Here is an 18044-nt window from a genome sequence, read left to right as displayed (position 1 = left end):
CTGAAGCACTGCCTTCAGCCAGAAAATGGAACACGCCAACTCCCAGAAACATTGATTTCTGGCAGTTGGAAATGAGATACTCATTTACTTTCATGTTTTAGCCACTGTGTTACCTAGTTATTGCCTCCTTTTTTGTAGGAATGTAAATTGTGTTTAACCACATGCAGAAGAAGACATATTTTGACACACACTGGGATTATTTTTAGTGACATTTTGTAAGGTTTCTGTTTATTGTGATATTAGGAAAAAATATTTCTGTACAACAGCTTATGCTGTAAGTGGGTTTACTTGAGACTAATGTTTTCTATATTAATTCTATTTTGGATATGTCACATAATTCAAACCCCTGAAAGTCAAATTACTTGTAAGATTCTAATATGAAATCTTTCAGTAGAAATAAACGTTCCATTTACTTACTCTGTCTGGTACAGCTGATGCCAGGTCTCAATACTTTAGAAAGATTTATAATTGATTTGCTATTTTTAATAGAAATGTATATGTTATTGTTGTCATAGCAACTACACAATATCAGTCTATAAACCGTTCCATTGTGATAATTGATTGAAATCAGATCCATTGTTTACTTTATTAATATTTCCTCTGCTACAAATGAACTTGAAGCCCATATCATAGATTTGTGTGTTGTTAGAGAAAATATTCAGAACCAGCCAGAAACAGATCAAGGTCACAAATTTACAATGTCTCTGTTGAATTTGTATACACTCACATTTAATACAAAGTTATGGCCATCACCCCTAACCACCCATTTGTCCACTCTTTTTTGTGAACATGATAGTTTTAATTAAACTTTAAGCGAGAATTTCAAATTTTCTAAGAAAGTCAAAACATAATTATTTCTATGTCATTTGCTCAATAGGTTATCAAATCACTATTATACGATCATGGGCATTATTTCCCACTCTTAAAAATCTATGACACAGGAAATAACAACACAATTACCTCCCCTGTTTTGCTATTGACAACATGGGGCAGCCATTTTCCAACGTTGGAATTTGAAGTTAAAAATGATATTTTTGCCAATTTCTCAGCTGGCAATAGTGAATTATAGGATTAATAGGATTATTCTTTAACAAGGTAGGACTGTTTATGGATACCATCTATTTTAAGGCTTTATTTTAATACATTTTAAAAATATAACTTGAAAATTTGCAATTGCAATTTTAACATGTAGCAATATGTCCATGTGTCTTGGATTAGATAAAGTTGGAACAAAAATTTCATTTGATTGCCAGATTACCATATTGCCTTTGAGTTTGTCAAGATACATGTACATCAAAATACAGGCAGCTTGTGAAAATGATATATGATTAATCTGACTTTAATGAAACTTGGCATATCGTCTCGTATGTCCATGGGATCTCCTATGTGTTTGAATTTGTCAGTTACTTGTTGATTTGTTGACTTTGACTTATATGTAGCTAGAATAAGTCAATTTCCGCTAAAATAACCTGAGAACACCGTAGAATTTGCGTTTTCCATTTGATTTTAATGAAACTTGGTTATCTATGAGACCTCAGTTAAGTTGAAATAGAACTTCAGGTTTGATGTACTCGATTTTTGTGAAAAATATGTCAGAATTGCTTGCGAATGCTCATTTCACCCCCATTCATACTACACATACTGACACCCCAGAATTGACATTGACTGCTGCAATTTCCGAAAAATGCTGGTTGTAAGATAGATGCGTACTTTCTTGTATATCCCTATATATAAATCATTGCAAAACAATAGATTATTCTAAGCATGGCTTATAAATATAGAAATAATTAATCAAAAAGTGATACAGGTTCCTGGTTGATCTATTAGGGTATTATCAGAACTCAAGACTTTTGACCTTTTATTTCTTATGATAACTAATTCTTTCAATGTCAGTTGTACTTAAAGCGTGTATTGCCAATTAATATGAAAACATGCAGAAAAAAAACCTGAAAGGAAAGTATTAAATGCCATCAGTTCTTTGAAAATACGCAAATGAAGTGGGCCAATCAAAAGAAATGAGAAAAGCAAAAAAAAAGCCAAACAAAATAAAAGAAAAGGTGTGAGAAGTTTATTCGGATTTATTCTTTGATGTCTTTGAGTACAATCGTTGAGATTCATTAAAAGGCAATGTTAGTAATGTAGAAAAGATTGAAAATCCTCCTTTGGTTTAGAGATGTGAAATGGGAATAATTGAGATTGATCGATGGAAAGACTTCAAGCTGTTTGTAAGTTAGTGTACTGCATATTCCTTTACTGCTTATAACATCCCCAACCAAATTTAATAACAAGACAAACTTCAAGTACTGGTTACTGAATAATAAAACAAATGTAATTTTTTGCAAATTTGGATTAATATTTGATAAAATCTTAATCTCCTCTTAATTAGATGCTCTTTTGTGACTTACTGTAACATTTGCCCAAATCAATATTAAGTGCAGGAGGATTGCACCACATATTAACAATTACACAAGACAAACCCATGGACAGTTCACAATATACACAAATGTATGTTGGATTTCAACTAAATATGATATATGTTGCTTGGTTGGGTCAGAGGCAATATCGGTTTTCTGTCTGCCGGTCCGTCTTTCAGTTTATCATTTTCTCTTTCAGTTTATCATTTTTGTTTTCCTGAATTTTTATACCCCCACATTATATCGATCTGTCATTGTGGATTGACTTGAAATTTATACACATTGTTTGTGTTCATGAGATGACGAAAACTATTTATATCCAACAATTTTCGTAATGTACACATTCAAACATGTACTATGGCACCAATTTATGAAATCCATTAAGTGTTGTGGCATAATATTGTGAGATCTTAAATGGGCTTTAATGTCAACTTGTTGGAGAAATTATCTAAGGAGAAATTATTCAAGGAGTCATTGCAATTTTGATAGAAATTTCAAAAATAGCTTGAGAATGTTTTGGAATCCTTATGATTTGTTCAGTTCTTGTTAAGCTTTGTATCTAGTTTGGTAGTGTATTTGGTTTGTCAGGGTGAAAATGACATGGTTCTAACTAACACTTGGGTTAAAATTGAGTTTGATAGTGGATATTGTTGGTATTACAAAGCTCTATCTAATAACAGGATTAAGGAACAATAAAATATAGTGATCTTACGTCCGCACCACAAGTACAAACTTAGGTATTCACTAGATGACATCTTCTTCAAAATAATAGGGTTCTATCTTTCCAAAATTGAGGCCTATATAGGCTTAGCCAAGAAGGACGTTTACAGATCACCAATCAGATTTCATTATGGCTAAGCCTATATTCGTGGAAAGTGGCAGATAGAACCTTATTATTTTGAAAGTATCCATGAGTGAAAAGTTGGAAAAAATGGACAGTTCGAGATATTATACATAGAGTTATTAACTATTGATTATATTGTAATTTGGCACCGGTAGCAATAGTAACAATTAAAGTTGGTTTATTTTCGTAGTTTTATTGTTTCATTACTTTTTTTAGAAACCCCTTGAAATTAGATAGAACTTTGTAAATGTCACTGGTCTTTTAAATATCAAAGTAACAAGGTTCCATTTCTTACATTTGACTAAGTAGGCCATTGAGGTTTGATGAAAGCACAAAAAGAATGAAACACTGTCAAGTACTCAGTACGACTGAACATTCCAATCACTAACTAGAAGTATTCAATAATAAGGGTGTGCACAATAAGCAATCAAACTTTGCAAGCGTCTTTCTCAAAATGACCAAAATGTTAGTTAGAACCCTGCATTTCTCAGGTCACGGTGGGGGCCATTCAAGGGAATCTTTTGACCTAAATGCTTCTGCTGTTGCCAAACATTGAAGACAATTTTTTCCATTTGAGCATGGACAATATATTCAACCTACTTTCAGATTTTTAAAAAAAACCCAGAAAACCCAACACCTACCTTGCAATGTCTTTCAGTGTACCCTGCTTGTTCAGCCCCTACTAATGTTTTGGTTTTGTTCTACATTTTGTATGTCTTTAAGTCAAAGATAAACCCCAGTATCCTCTCATGACACAAGTGACCAGGCAATACTCAAAGAGAATGGCTCGCAGACGTCGATTTCAGTAAGCTATTGAGGGAGATATCTCTGTTTGGTTCTTCATTTTTCTTGATATTTTTCTTATTTTTAAAAATGGATTTTACATTATAGAACCAAAGTGTGTGTGCTGAAAATAGTTATGTGTTTCGAACCTTAGGTTGAAACACGTATTGTTTTCCTAATGGTTTTTATTTTTATTGTTTTTTGTTTTTGCCGATTTTAGTTGCAGACAAAACTGGGCATGGTGCAAACATTCTGCCAACGTAGATACTGTTGGCCTCTGTGAAACTAAATATTAAATATAAATTAGGTTAGTTTTGACAAACAGGAAGTGTTTTATGGATGGGACAAAAAAATAATCTCAGATTCCCCATATCTTGGTTATTTGTCAACAGATCTTTGTCGGGTTTTCATTTTTGGATTCTTTGGTTGAATCCCATAGATTTGCAAAAATTTTCTTCCCCCTTTTTTCAATATTCAAGATTTAAAGTATCAAGTTGAAACTTGTTAGAAATAATGAACACAATGATGCCTTCAAAATGACATATTAAAAAATTTTGTGACAGCTTCTGGGAACTTCCGGAAATTACAGAGACCTTTCGATTTTTCCTGAACATGAATAGTTCTCTCCATTTTAAAAATAGACCAAAAATGACATGTGGTAGTGTTAGCCCCAGATATTATCTTTCATTTTCAGAGACCTTGTCCGATAACATTTACGAAAACTTTTTTTGTTTGTTTTGAACCTACTCCAAATGGCAACAATTCTTAGGGAGCCGATTTTCGAAAATCGATTTCGTTTACTTCTGGTTTCACTTTGAATTTTGTTCGACTTTTGACCTTCTATCTGGTGACGTAAACTTTCAATGATCCTTGACCTTTGTATGATGACCCTGATGTCAACTAACAGTTAATATCAAAAGTTTGGTCTTGAAGTATAACTTCCGGTTTTATTAAGAGTTCAGAATGACAGGTTTTTCCACTTTAATAGGTATTGGATGTTAGTTGTTACTATACTCATTAATTCAGCGCGTAACTTGATTGTTGACGTGACAAATGATTGACCTGACGTGACCTGACATGACCTGATGTGACCTAATGTGACCTGACATACTGAAACACGTCAGTACTCCTTTGGAGTTCTAATTTTTGTTTGTTTGTTTTTTCTTTTGGAGATTAGTGTTCTTAAAATATTACAGTTAACAAATTATGCTTTGTTATGCAAATTTGGTGATTTAATTTGGGAGAAAAGGTAGGAGCAGTTGAAAGGAAAATAGTCAAAAATTGTTCTAGATGTTAAATATTATTGATTAAAGTGTGTAAAAGAATATAATATTGGTTTTCTCGTACACATACCTATAATACAAATGTGTTTAAAGTAACTCTTTTATTATCTTTCTCATCATTTTTGATTTTGTGTAAGCATCCTGGTTTTTTTTTGGGGGGGGGGGGATTTTGGTTTTTTGTTTGTTAAATTGATATTGTCGGTGTGGGTGTGTATTATCTGCATTTGACTGGCATTGTCAGTTAGATGGCATAGAGACGTATTTAGAATTATCGTATGTAAAAGTACAAAGTATTTGTAAAACCGTTGATAGTGGGGTACTAGCTGCTCACAGATTTAAATTAATATGTAATTTCTTTAATTTCTGTTTATTTCAGGAGGGGAGTCCATTTATTGTGTGTATGACATATGCATTTCAAACTCCAGAAAAATTATGTTTTATTCTTGATCTAATGAATGGAGGAGACTTACACTATCATCTTTCTCAACATGGTGTGTTCTCGGAGAACGAAGTTAGATTTTATGGTGCAGAAGTTATGTTAGGATTAGAACACATGCACAGTCGCTTTGTTGTTTATAGAGATCTCAAGGTCAGTAATATTGTCCTACTTTCTTATATAAACTGCTGTCTATTTAATCTGTCCAATGAACAAAGCTGGGTTTCTGGTATTGAAACATTAATTATCTACTAAACTTAAAGTAAAAATGATTTCCAAGAAAAGGTGCAAATATGCACAAATAATGAATAATTTTTTATGTCTGATGTACAAAAAGACTCATAGTTTGAGAATGAGCAATTATTCAAAGATTGTTACTTCATTCCTTGATATATATTTTAATGCTAAAGTATCATATTGCAGCCTGCCAATATTTTATTAGATGAGAATGGACATGTTAGGATATCAGATCTTGGTTTAGCCTGTGATTTCTCTAAGAAAAAGCCCCATGCTAGCGTGTAAGTACTAATTTTATCTACTGATTTTATCTAAGGTCTGTCATCGAGCCAACTGGTGTGGTTTCGATTCCCGGTTGTATATGACAAGGAGTAGGATTGCCTTTCCAACCTCGTGATTATTCTCCGGGTCCTTTGGTTTTCTCCCACTGCTAAAGACCCCTATGCGCAAGCAAATTATTTGAAATGAAATTGAACCATATGTTAGTCCCAAAATGACCTAGTTTATGTCGAGTGGACAACTTAAAACCCCATTTCTCTCTCTCTCTCTCTCTCTCTCTCTCTTTCTCTCTCTCTCTCCATTCACTGATTTCCAAAGACGATTTCCAATCTGTACAGTAAGTTGCTCTTATTAAATTGGGATGGGGAAAATGAATTTTTAAAACAAAATTATAAAGACACCAATGTTCGGAATCAGTTATCTCCGTATGATTACTGGAAAGTTCCCAAAATAGAGCAGTTGGAAAGTCAGTTTAGACATTGTATCTATGAAACTAAACTGTTTAAGAGAATGATTTAAAATGATACTTCGCAGGACCCAAAAAATATTTCAAGCAGAATTTGATGACAAATAGAAGCCTTATATCAATTTTCTCATCATTTATCCATTTTTTTTTTACAGTGGTACTCATGGTTATATGGCACCAGAAGTCCTACAAAAAGGACAATGTTATGATTCTAGTGCAGACTGGTTTTCATTTGGTTGTATGCTTTATAAACTATTAAAAGGGTAAGTGTAAGACCGTAATCAAATGCTTGTCTCTGTCCCACAATACATTGGTATTCCAGATCATAACAAATATTTCTTTATGCTATGAATATACTGTAAGCATAACATTGCTATTAATATATAATACTGGTTTTATAATTAAATTAAAAAATGGTTAATGTATAATTAGAAACAAGAAAAGCAGATTTGAACAGTTTTGTCAATTAGAATAGACTTGTTAGCCTCGTTTTAAATTGTTTTTGCAGACACAGTCCTTTTAGGCAGCATAAAACTAAAGATAAATATGAAATAGATAAAATGACTTTGACTATGGTAAGAATTTTATAATATTATGCAAAAAAAGCAGTATTGACGTACAGTTGCAACAACTCTGTGGAGGTGGGCGGTAATGGTACCCAGAACAGGACGACAGGTTGCCAAGTAATCAGGGTCATGCTTGTAGATTCGTCCGATGCATAGATGCTGGTTCAAAATTTTGCTCATCAGAATTTTGAATATGATATACATCTTGATGTCAGAATGGGCATATTCCCGGTTGGACGTTTGCCAACATGTGCAGGTCATGTCCGGCATATATGGGTGAATCATCATCCATGGTTCAGTGTAATAAGCAAATCTGTGTAAATTTAAAGCTGAATTTCTTTTGAATTTCATTTCTATTCAAGTTTGAAATCAAATTTCTAATAGTTATTTACCATATGAATACCTGTAATATGTGTTTAACTTCAGGATGAAAAAAATATTCTCTTTGACATGATTATCTCCCTTTAGTCTTCTTGATCTGTAAAATCTCGAAAATTTTGTTTTTATTGGCAGTTCTGTAATCAGAAGCTTCTGTATGCTATATCTACTGTTGAAGCCAATTCCTTGGATGAAAAATTATTTTTACAAAAATCTAGTTGCCCCTGGTTTTATGCTTGTAACTTTGTCCATTTCTGGATTTAAAAGCAGATGAATAAATTCACTTTGATAGAGTGTATGGATAGAACTTCTATTATTGCTTGAACAATGACTTAGTAACTGATCGAGCCTCTGTCCAATCAGAATGTGTTCTGATTTTACCAAATATGGTATATGTAAACTATTGTATAGCTCTACTGTGTAACATAAGTAATTAAATATGTACATGACATATTAATATGACTACTATTTTTTTATAGAATGTAGAATTGCCAGATTCAATGACACCCGAAATGAAGAGTTTATTAGAGGGTTTATTAAAGAGAGATGTTGAAGAAAGACTTGGGTGTAAGGGTAGAGGGTAAGTTTTACAATCGGTATTTTAGAAAATAGATTTCAACTTGAATAGAACCCATATTCAATTTCTGACTGTCCAGGTATCCATGTAAACGTGTACTGTAAAAGTCTTAAGACGCTTTCCTGCTTTCAATCTACCTTTCTTAACAGGCTCATGCTTTCAAAACTCTGAACAATTTTGCATTTTCTCTTTATTTTAGGGCACAAGAGGTGAAGGAACATGCATTTTTCGTAGGTATTGATTGGACACAAGCATATCTACAGATGCTTTCCTGCTTTCAATCTACCTTACTGAACAGGCTCATGCTTTCAAAACTCTGAACAATTTTGCATTTTCTCTTTATTTTAGGGCACAAGAGGTGAAGGAACATGCATTTTTCGTAGGTATTGATTGGACACAAGCATATCTACAGAAATATCCACCTCCTCTCATACCTCCTAAAGGGGAGGTAAACGCTGCTGATGCTTTTGATATTGGTTCATTTGATGAAGAGGACACCAAGGGTATCAAGGTAGTACATCCATTTTATATATAGATTTACTTTACCCTCCAGGAGAATTTATTTTGTTCTAAAAACAAGAGACTACATTTATAATAAAGAGAAAAAAGGACATTGTTATATTATCAATCTGTCATTGAGTCAACTGGCATGGTTTTGATTCCCTGGTTGTATGTGTCAAGGAGAAGGACCGCCTGTCCAACCATGTGGGTTTTCTCAGGGTCCTCCAGTTTCCTCCCACTGCTAATGACCCCTATGCGCAAACAAAAAATATTATCAATCTTGTAATATGTTCATAATAACCTATCTCCGAAGACATATATTAAATTTCTGTGAATATTATTACCTGAACATTTCATTTCCTCCTGAAAATTTACAAATTTATTTTTACCCATTTCATAGTTAACTGAAGCTGACCAAGAATTGTACAAGAATTTTCCATTGCTTGTGTCTGAACGCTGGCAACAAGAAGTAGCAGAAACAGTATTTGATGCTATAAATAGTGATACTGATAAAATAGAACAAAAACGTAAACAAAAACCAAAAATAGATGATCAAGATGCAGGTATGTTTATGCATAGAAAATATATTACCTATTTTAATTCTCCAAATTTTGTTTGACATCACAGGTAAAATTTGGTATAGGCTTGGTATTTATGGACAAAAATGGAATCGCCATCCAAATAAGGAAACAGTTAATTTGCATCTTCGAAACTCAGCCTGTCAGACACTTTATCCCAAAAAGTTCCTATCAATCTATTTATGTCAAGAAATGAATGGAAATATAAAAGGGCTGATTTTAATGAAATAAGGAATGGGGTAGATAGTCATCTTGTGTCACCCCTTGTCTAGCTAATAATATCAGAAGTGAACCAAATTTAGTCAGTAAACTTAGAATAGGATTGTTATACTAAATCAAAATAGCTGAGAGCATTAAAAATCAAATTCCGATTTGGTGATATTATTGACAAATTTATCCTCAAAGCTTCAATAATAACTAGAACTCCTAAAGGAGTACTGACATGTTTCGGTATGTTACGTCACGTCACGTCATGTCACGTCACGTCATGTCATGTCATGTCACACTATGTCACATCAACATTCAAGTTACACCATAAATTATTGGGTATAGTAACATCCAATGTCTAATAAAGTGGAAAAACCTGTCATTTTGAACTCATAGGACAGGAAGTTTTACTTCATGACCAAACTTTTTTATATATACATACAAAGGTCAAGGATCATGGAAAGATTAGGTCACCATCTAGATGGTGAAAAGTCGAACAAACTTTAAAGTGAAACTGGAAGTAAACAGAATCGAAATTCAAAAATCGGCTCTCTAAGGATTGTTGCTATTTGGAGTAGGTTCAATACAAAAAAAATTCGGAATTAAAATGGCAGCTGAATATCGATTTGAATGTTTTTTGTAAAATCCAATATTGTCGAACTAGGTCTTTGATAATGAAAGATAATTTCTGGGTCTAACACCACCATATATTATTTTTTGTCTACTTTTAAAATGGAAAGAACTATTCATGTTCGGGAAAAATCTTAAGGCCTCTGTAATTTCCGGAAGTTTCCAGAAGCCGTCACAAAATTTTGAAAGCATTGGTGTGTACCTTATTCCTACCAAGTTTCAACTTGATACCTCAAATAGTGATGGAGATATGCCATCTTGAATGTCGGAAAAATGATGAAGAAAACTTTTGCAAATCTTTGTTGCTAATATTAATCGAGGGAACTTCCAAATTTCTAAAAACCGTCAGTCAGAGCCCATATGGGATTCGTCCAAAGAATCCAAAAATGAAAACCTGAGGAAGATCCGTTGAGAAATAACTGAGATATGAGCAATCCGAGATTATTTTTTTGTCCCATCCATAAAACACTTCCTGTTCGTCATAAAGGACCCAATTTATATTTAATAACTAGACGCACGGAGGCCAACCACATCTTCGTTGGCAGAATGCTGGCACCATGTTAAGTTTTGGCTGCACAAACTGACTAACTCCAGAAAAAAAAATAAAAAAAAAATAATAAAAACACTTACGAAAACAATAAATGTTTCGACTGAAGGTCCGAAACACATAATGATATCTGTAAATCAAAAAAGTAGAAGAAATCAAGGAATGTCCCCATGTGTTAAAGGACTATTTCCACAGTGGCATATATCTTTGGAAAATAGTGCCTATGGCAAGCACTGGAATTTTGCCCCTGTCTAAACATAACTTTACCATAAAATCAGCTCGAAAATACAAGTCAGTTTCATTAATCATTTAACAAATAAATGATTGCACTACATGAAAATTACAATTGCACCTTTCTTGATTCCAATCATGCAATGGTCTTACTGCCAGTACCTTTCAGTGATGCCCCCTTCATGTGCCCTACCTGCCATACTGTAGATATGCCACTTTATCTCCATGAAATGAAAAACATTGGTCAAAAGCTAAAGTTATGATATGTTATCATTCTATATTTTAGGGCCAACTGATTGTATAGTTGAGGGAGAAGTAATGAAGTTAGGTGGGCCCTTTCTACAAACATGGCAGAAGAAACACCTGAAATTATATCCTAATCGTTTAGAATTCTACCATAAGAATCGTGATGGACAGATAGTGAGAAGCAAAGGTGTTGAGGTAAGTAAGAGTTTGAAATTATTTAATCACATGGGACAGATATGTCATAACATTTTATTTGATGGCAATCTGTTGTGTTATAACCAATTTTTGCAGCTTATATTCTATACTCTTGTTCAGAAAACTCTCTGTGACAACAGTCTTTTCACAAAATTACATTCTTTTAATTACAGATCAATTAAAGACTGAAACAGACATTCCATATGCTATTAACTAATATAAAGTATTCCATGTCCTTCGACACTCATTAAGTTTTTTTTTTTTTGTCTATTGTCTAAGCCAATAACTTGCCAAATATGATGTCATATCATTCTTGTGATTTAATTAGATTGCACTTTACTTTATTATTTTTTTCTCTTTTTTTTTTTCTGATTGATCATCTATTATTGTAATAAGTTAACTAATATTATTTACATATTTTGTAGTTGATATCTATGCTGGATATAAAAGAAGTCTATAATGATTTCCAGAAACTAAATAAAACAGAAAGTTGTATAGTACTAGTATTGAAAACAGAAGCTAAAATCGCTATTACCTCACCAGTAAGTTTGAGTTTTATAATAGAATTTGGAAAAATTTCCTCCTAATATTATGTTCCGTGGGTCATTTAGTCTAAAATTCAATTTAGATCTTTGTTTCGATAACAGACTGGTACATGACAAGGAATATGCTAGCCTGCCTAACCTCATTTGTTCCCGCTGCTAAAGACTGCTGTATGAAAGAAAATTAGTGAAATAAATATGTTACTTATTGTAGTCCCGACATGGCGTACTTTGTGCTGCATGGATGAATTCAATAATTTGCCGAGTTATTGTAGAGTAGGTTTCCATGTAATTTGAAGGAGCTCCACCTCTTTCTTAGTCCTTTACAGTTGTCTTATAGGAGAGAAAATCTCCCCCAGTATTGAGACAAATTAATCATACTCAAACTGAAATTGATCAGTCCTAATCAGCCCAGAAAAAAATGTTATTTTACTTTCTATTTTTAGGATAGAGTGCTGATTACACAGTGGAAAGATGAAATTATTAGCGCTTTTAAAATATCTGCTCAAATAATGGCTAATATGAACAAGAAAGCCAGTAAACTATATGGCTCTGATCTTACTAATAGTCCAAGTAATGAAAACTTAAAATCTCCTTTAGAACACCGAAACAGTAACGGTGGAAGTTAATATGTTAGTCTTAGAATTATCACGGTTTTTTTCATTTTAAAAACATACATAACATGGATATGGGATTGACAATACAAGTAAATGCTATAAAGAATGGATTAATTTCTACATGCAGAACTTCGACAACCCTGTTCCATGTAATTCCATATTTTTGATTAATAACAAATAATATAGTGAACTTCATATTTTAAGTATTGAACGTCCAGTGATCATGTTCAATAATAATAAAGACACAAGCATTCTCATAATGTGATGAACTGGAAAAACAGATCTAGAGAATTATATGAATCTATATGAATATATATAAATGTGTGTACAGTGATCTAAGTCTGGTGTAGAATAGATTATCCAGAAAATACAATCAACACGAACAATGCAGTGGCATCTCACTAATGCTCAAGGGAGATAACCGTGTGAGTGGTGTGGTATTGGAAGGATAAAAAAACTTATTACATCAAACTGATTTCTTAAAACTATTTATTTTAGATCTCTCCAACTTTTTATGTGTGAGCTCAGTGTACGTACATGTGAAGGTCGTATACATGTGATGTGTTTTATTTTACGTTACTTGACATCAAATCTGTGTCGCCTGTGCATGTCATGTTAATACCATGACAACATATAATTTATTATTATTATGGGATGCATTAAACAGTCTTTCATCTGTTCCTGTGACTTGGTGCAGAGTCTGTGAACAATGAACAAAAAGAAAAAAAAGGTTAGAAAACATCAAGAACATCAAAGACAGCTTCATGACAACAAAAATCACTTCTGTGCAAGTATCTGTCACCATGACAGCCCATAAGAACAAAACCATGACGACAGAATAATGTGATAAAGATGACTCCATCACTCCGATGTATCCTAGCGACAGAAAAAGGTTGCTATAGAGAATGTGCACATGTATTAGCTATGTCACCTATTCTATAATAGCCTGTATATGCTAGTATTGTCATATTACTCTGTGTTCGAAAGGTTAAATATTTTGTTTCTTATTTATTCTCTCTATATAGGCTGGCCCTGTAATACAGTATGTCTTATTTTATGAGTCACATATTAAAATAATTCACTTCCTGTGGATGTATATGTATATATTATATTTTATGCTATATCAGTGAATACACATGGTAACACTCCCGTGTTATGTTTTGAACAATGGCTATAAGCAGCTAGTCCGTTTAATTAATAGAATCCTAAGGAAGAGCAAGTGTTGCTTTCTGAACTTCAAAGTAAAATATGATACAAGTATTTGAAAGCCTACTTTTCATTTCCACTTGGTAAACATATAGAACTATTCAGTTAATTTGTAAATTAATATCAATTAACTCAACTAAATGCTTTGAGTTATGTTAAGTCAGTACCCTATGATAGAATTATGCCATTTCAGGAGTCTGTTAAGAAATACTGTCCATAATGGTGATTTTTTTTTTAGATTTTTATTGACAATTTTGATATTTTTGGAAGACTTGGTATCTTTATACAAAGAAGAATCTCAATCTCATTGTGAATAGCTTTCAAGTATACCGTAATATTCTTTCTGTCCTCCAAACGTCTAAATCCTCATAGACTCTGGCATGTTGTGTAAATACACGTTACTAGGAATTTCTGTAATTCTTTTGTCAATGTAAGAAAGTGGGTTAAGATTTGATAGATACAGACATAAATACATATGTAGATACATCTAAATCCTTATGTATCCAGCTGGTTATTTATGAACACTGCCGACTGTAAAAATTTTTTATTAAAAACATGCTTCAATTAATATTAACACTGCCTAGACAACTCCTATAATCTTACTCATTTAATATCATACCTATTATATTATGTTCAATTTCATCTGGGATCTCTATATGTTAGTCCCAGATTTTACACAAGTTTAACATTTATGTTTTTGTTCAATGACAACTGATTTTGTTGACAGAACTTGTCCTTATCAACACGTGTATGTATTTTTGAAATATTGTATTAGATATTATATCAGTACCTGTATATCCACTCTGTATATATACGTTTTAATTGTTATTTCAAAATTATCATTAACTTGATATTGGAATTCAAATATATCTACATTCTCTAAAAATGTTTACTCAGAATGGTTCAAGTATCTTATTATAATATGTCTCAAAATATTGAAGTTCACAGATTGTCAAGTTGTAGAGATGGATTTTACTTTTACTTCAGTTTGCCCTGTTGTGTTGTCCTTTATTAATACAATCATACAGTTCTATTCATGTTCAATAGAAAGAGTCCAAATTCTGAATACTACAGCTAGACAGTCAAGATTTGAAGTGATAAATTTGATAGTGATGTGTAAGTGAGAGATAAACTGAGGTCAGAATCTATAACATGTATAATATGAAATAGATAAACTAGATATTTTTTAAATTTAATGGAGATGATATACTTGTGCACTAGAGAGAATAACTGTGGAGAAATTTGATTAAGGGGAGATAACCTACATATGGACTATTATTAATGTAGTATTTTATCTTGCAATATTTTACCCAAAACAGACTGTAATCAAACACCAACCAACTTACAATTTAGCCACACCAATGTTGATGAAACTTGTCAAGATTCTTTGAGACATCTGTATTTTATTCATAAAGAACATTCTTAATAGAATTGTAATCAACAGTTTGTTACTTTCACTAGTGTTATATGATTTCATTGAAATGAGATACTATGAACTTACATACGTCACAAGCTTTGGGTCATGGTTTTCAGTTTTTGCGCCCCTCGAGTTTTTGTGCCCCCTCGTAAATGGCAAAAAAAAAATCATGCGGTTTTCAAGACTATAATCATAATGCTCAACCAGTGTCAAACATATAACATGGGTCAGATATGCTAGTAATTGACTCTAACATGTTCCACACAGCCCAATATTACTCAGTGGCACTGGGAGGGCCCCCCCACACACACACACACACACACACACATACACATACAAACATACAAATATTGTTTTTGTTGGGCCCGGACGGAATCTTGTTCCTCATGCAAAATCATGGATCACCATGCCCCTGATACATGTAGATATATATTAAATAACATATATTGTATAACAAATAAATGCACAGTAAGGTCTGTATGCATTTGTGTTATCAATATGAATGGCATGCTATGTGATGTATCAAACCATGGACCCTATTTAAGGTCAGTGGTCAAACTCAATACAAAAAACAGTTAATAATGACTAATTTGTGTAGAAATTCTCATAAATAAGCTAAATATTTTTGTGTGATATGAATTGGCACAAGGTTTAAACTTTTAAGAAGTGGCATCACTTTTTCAATGAATTGGCAGACATATTTTTTCACTGTGTGTAGTTTGTACTATATTGATTCAGAGCTTTGATTGGCTCTTACTATTGTGTGACTATGGATAATAAACAAACAAGGTGTCTGTGAATTATATTTATTTTTATTTATTGTACGAGAGAGGTAAAAGTCTATTTTTGAAATTAAACCAGAGCTTTACGAAAATAAGAAATAGAAAGGTTTTGCCATATTAGTGAATTCTTTCACTTCTAGTCATTAAAACAAATAATATCTTTTGAATTCAGAATTTATATATCTTGGCAAATAGACCACTTCATTTGTCTAATACCCGTCCCACAAAGTTCTAAATTGTTCATAATAATCAATTGTAATTTGAAGTATGACAATTTGAAGTTTACATTGATTGATATTTATTGGTTATCTAGTTTGTGGAGAATACTCAAACCAAATAACTCTTTTTTTCCTCAGAAATGCTGGGAACTTTACAATCTGATTAAAATACAGATCTATATTTCGTTTCGTTTTTTTTTTATACTTTTGATGGCCTACACTGTCTACATGAAGATCTGACAAGTTGTACTCAAAGGTCGTGTCAGGGGTCATACGAGGGGCTTTTGACCCTATGATGTCAGACATTGATTAATCAATCAGCGTTGACGTTTCTAGTGGTTTACCCACAGTTCCGTGCATGCTTGTTAAGAAGTCGCCGTAACAGACCGTTTCATTGGCTTATCCCTCACTTCAACCAAAATGCTGGTAATATAACAACTCTTCCCGATCCTAGTTTAGTAAAGACCAGTAAAACGAAATTTTGAACTATAAAAAACAAAACAAAATAGGATCTGTGTTTTAATCAGATTGGGAACTTTAGTAAATAACCCTGCCCACCCCTTATGAAATTAAGAAAATGAAAAGAATTTGGAGCCAGTACACTTAGATAAATAAAAAATTAAGACTTTGAATGATGCAATAGAACTTGATCATCTAGTCAAAAATATTATGTCTATTTTTCTAGTGTGGACCACACATGGGTAAATTAGTTTTAGAAGATATTTTTAAATATGTGCAATGTCAAACCGCAGACTGGATGCTTCCTCCCCCTTCATACAGAGATAATGACTATGTTTTAGTGTCAACCACATATGCATGCCAGATTATAAGGGTAGTTTTAGAAGATATTTTTAAAGACTAGATCTTTCCTTCCCCCTACATACAGAGATTGGTAATTTAGTTGTTTCACATGATAAAAAATTATTATTTTTAAATTTTTGAATCGTCAGTTTCAAAGAGACAAAATGGTTGTCAAAAAGTATGGATCATCCATATATTTATGTAAATTAAGTGTCAAGTCTCCATTAAAGTATGTCTTAAAAAAAAATCTAATCCACAAAGAAGTTGTTGATTTGTTTATTAGTATGAAAGTGTGTTTGTTGATAATTTTTAAAGGTATATATTTGAATTTATTATTATTATTATAAAGACCTAGGATGTATATGTATTTTAGTCAATTCATGGGACATAAGATGAATCTTTATTATTATTATTATAATTATTATTATTATTATTACCTGCATAATGTATGATAAAAGTGTATCTTGTGGTGCGGTAGTAATTAAGCTGAATGTGCAATTTATCCTTTGTTAACCAGGACGGTTAATATTTACATGAAATAATAAAATAAGCTCAAAAGCTTTGTGGGATAAGAAACAACTTTTGAGAGTTCCCTCAAATTTTAGATTAATTGTATTGAATTGTGACATGTATCTGGATTTTATAGCTATAATGTCTAAATTTTGAGAGAATTATGAATAAAAACAGTATATATTAATATTATTTATATACGGTATATCCAATAAATGTGCTATTTGAGCAATTGTTAATATTCTTGTTAATTATGTAATTGTACAAAAGCCTTTAGGTTTTTTTTTACTCTTTAATTAGAAATATTACTGTGCTATGTATTAAATATAAAGAAGAACCATTTTTTTGTTTCCATCTCTATCAATCTAAGTGTGTAAATATCAAACATTGTCTTTATTAAACATGGAATCTCTTATTAGTATTGTCAAGGATTTCTGATCCATGGTTTTCCACAGGGTTAAAATAAAGGACAATATAACATTCAGTTTTTATTATTTTATTTTTTTGTTTTCTGACAGGGTATGATCTTGTCCAATTGAAACTAAGCAAGGAT

General features: G+C 32.3%; 1 protein-coding gene across 1 annotated transcript in view; it reads left to right on the top strand.

Annotated features, from left to right (window-relative positions):
- Positions 1 to 17975, top strand: part of LOC126823361 (beta-adrenergic receptor kinase 2) — a 98964-nt gene extending 80989 nt beyond the window's left edge. The window contains exons 10-19 of the mRNA XM_056101823.1: positions 5701 to 5913; positions 6184 to 6278; positions 6898 to 7005; positions 7251 to 7317; positions 8166 to 8266; positions 8612 to 8774; positions 9165 to 9327; positions 11244 to 11398; positions 11824 to 11940; positions 12387 to 17975. Coding sequence (XP_055957798.1) covers positions 5701 to 5913; positions 6184 to 6278; positions 6898 to 7005; positions 7251 to 7317; positions 8166 to 8266; positions 8612 to 8774; positions 9165 to 9327; positions 11244 to 11398; positions 11824 to 11940; positions 12387 to 12569 — 1365 coding nt within the window. The 3' untranslated portion in view covers positions 12570 to 17975. The remainder of the gene's footprint in view (positions 1 to 5700; positions 5914 to 6183; positions 6279 to 6897; positions 7006 to 7250; positions 7318 to 8165; positions 8267 to 8611; positions 8775 to 9164; positions 9328 to 11243; positions 11399 to 11823; positions 11941 to 12386) is intronic.
- The last annotated feature ends 69 nt before the right edge of the window (positions 17976 to 18044 follow it).

Source organism: Patella vulgata, chromosome 6, assembly GCF_932274485.2.
Source record: "Patella vulgata chromosome 6, xgPatVulg1.2, whole genome shotgun sequence".
Lineage (NCBI taxonomy): Eukaryota > Metazoa > Mollusca > Gastropoda > Patellidae > Patella > Patella vulgata.
Note: the sequence above shows the minus strand (reverse complement) of the source record. Positions and strands in the feature narration are given on the sequence as shown.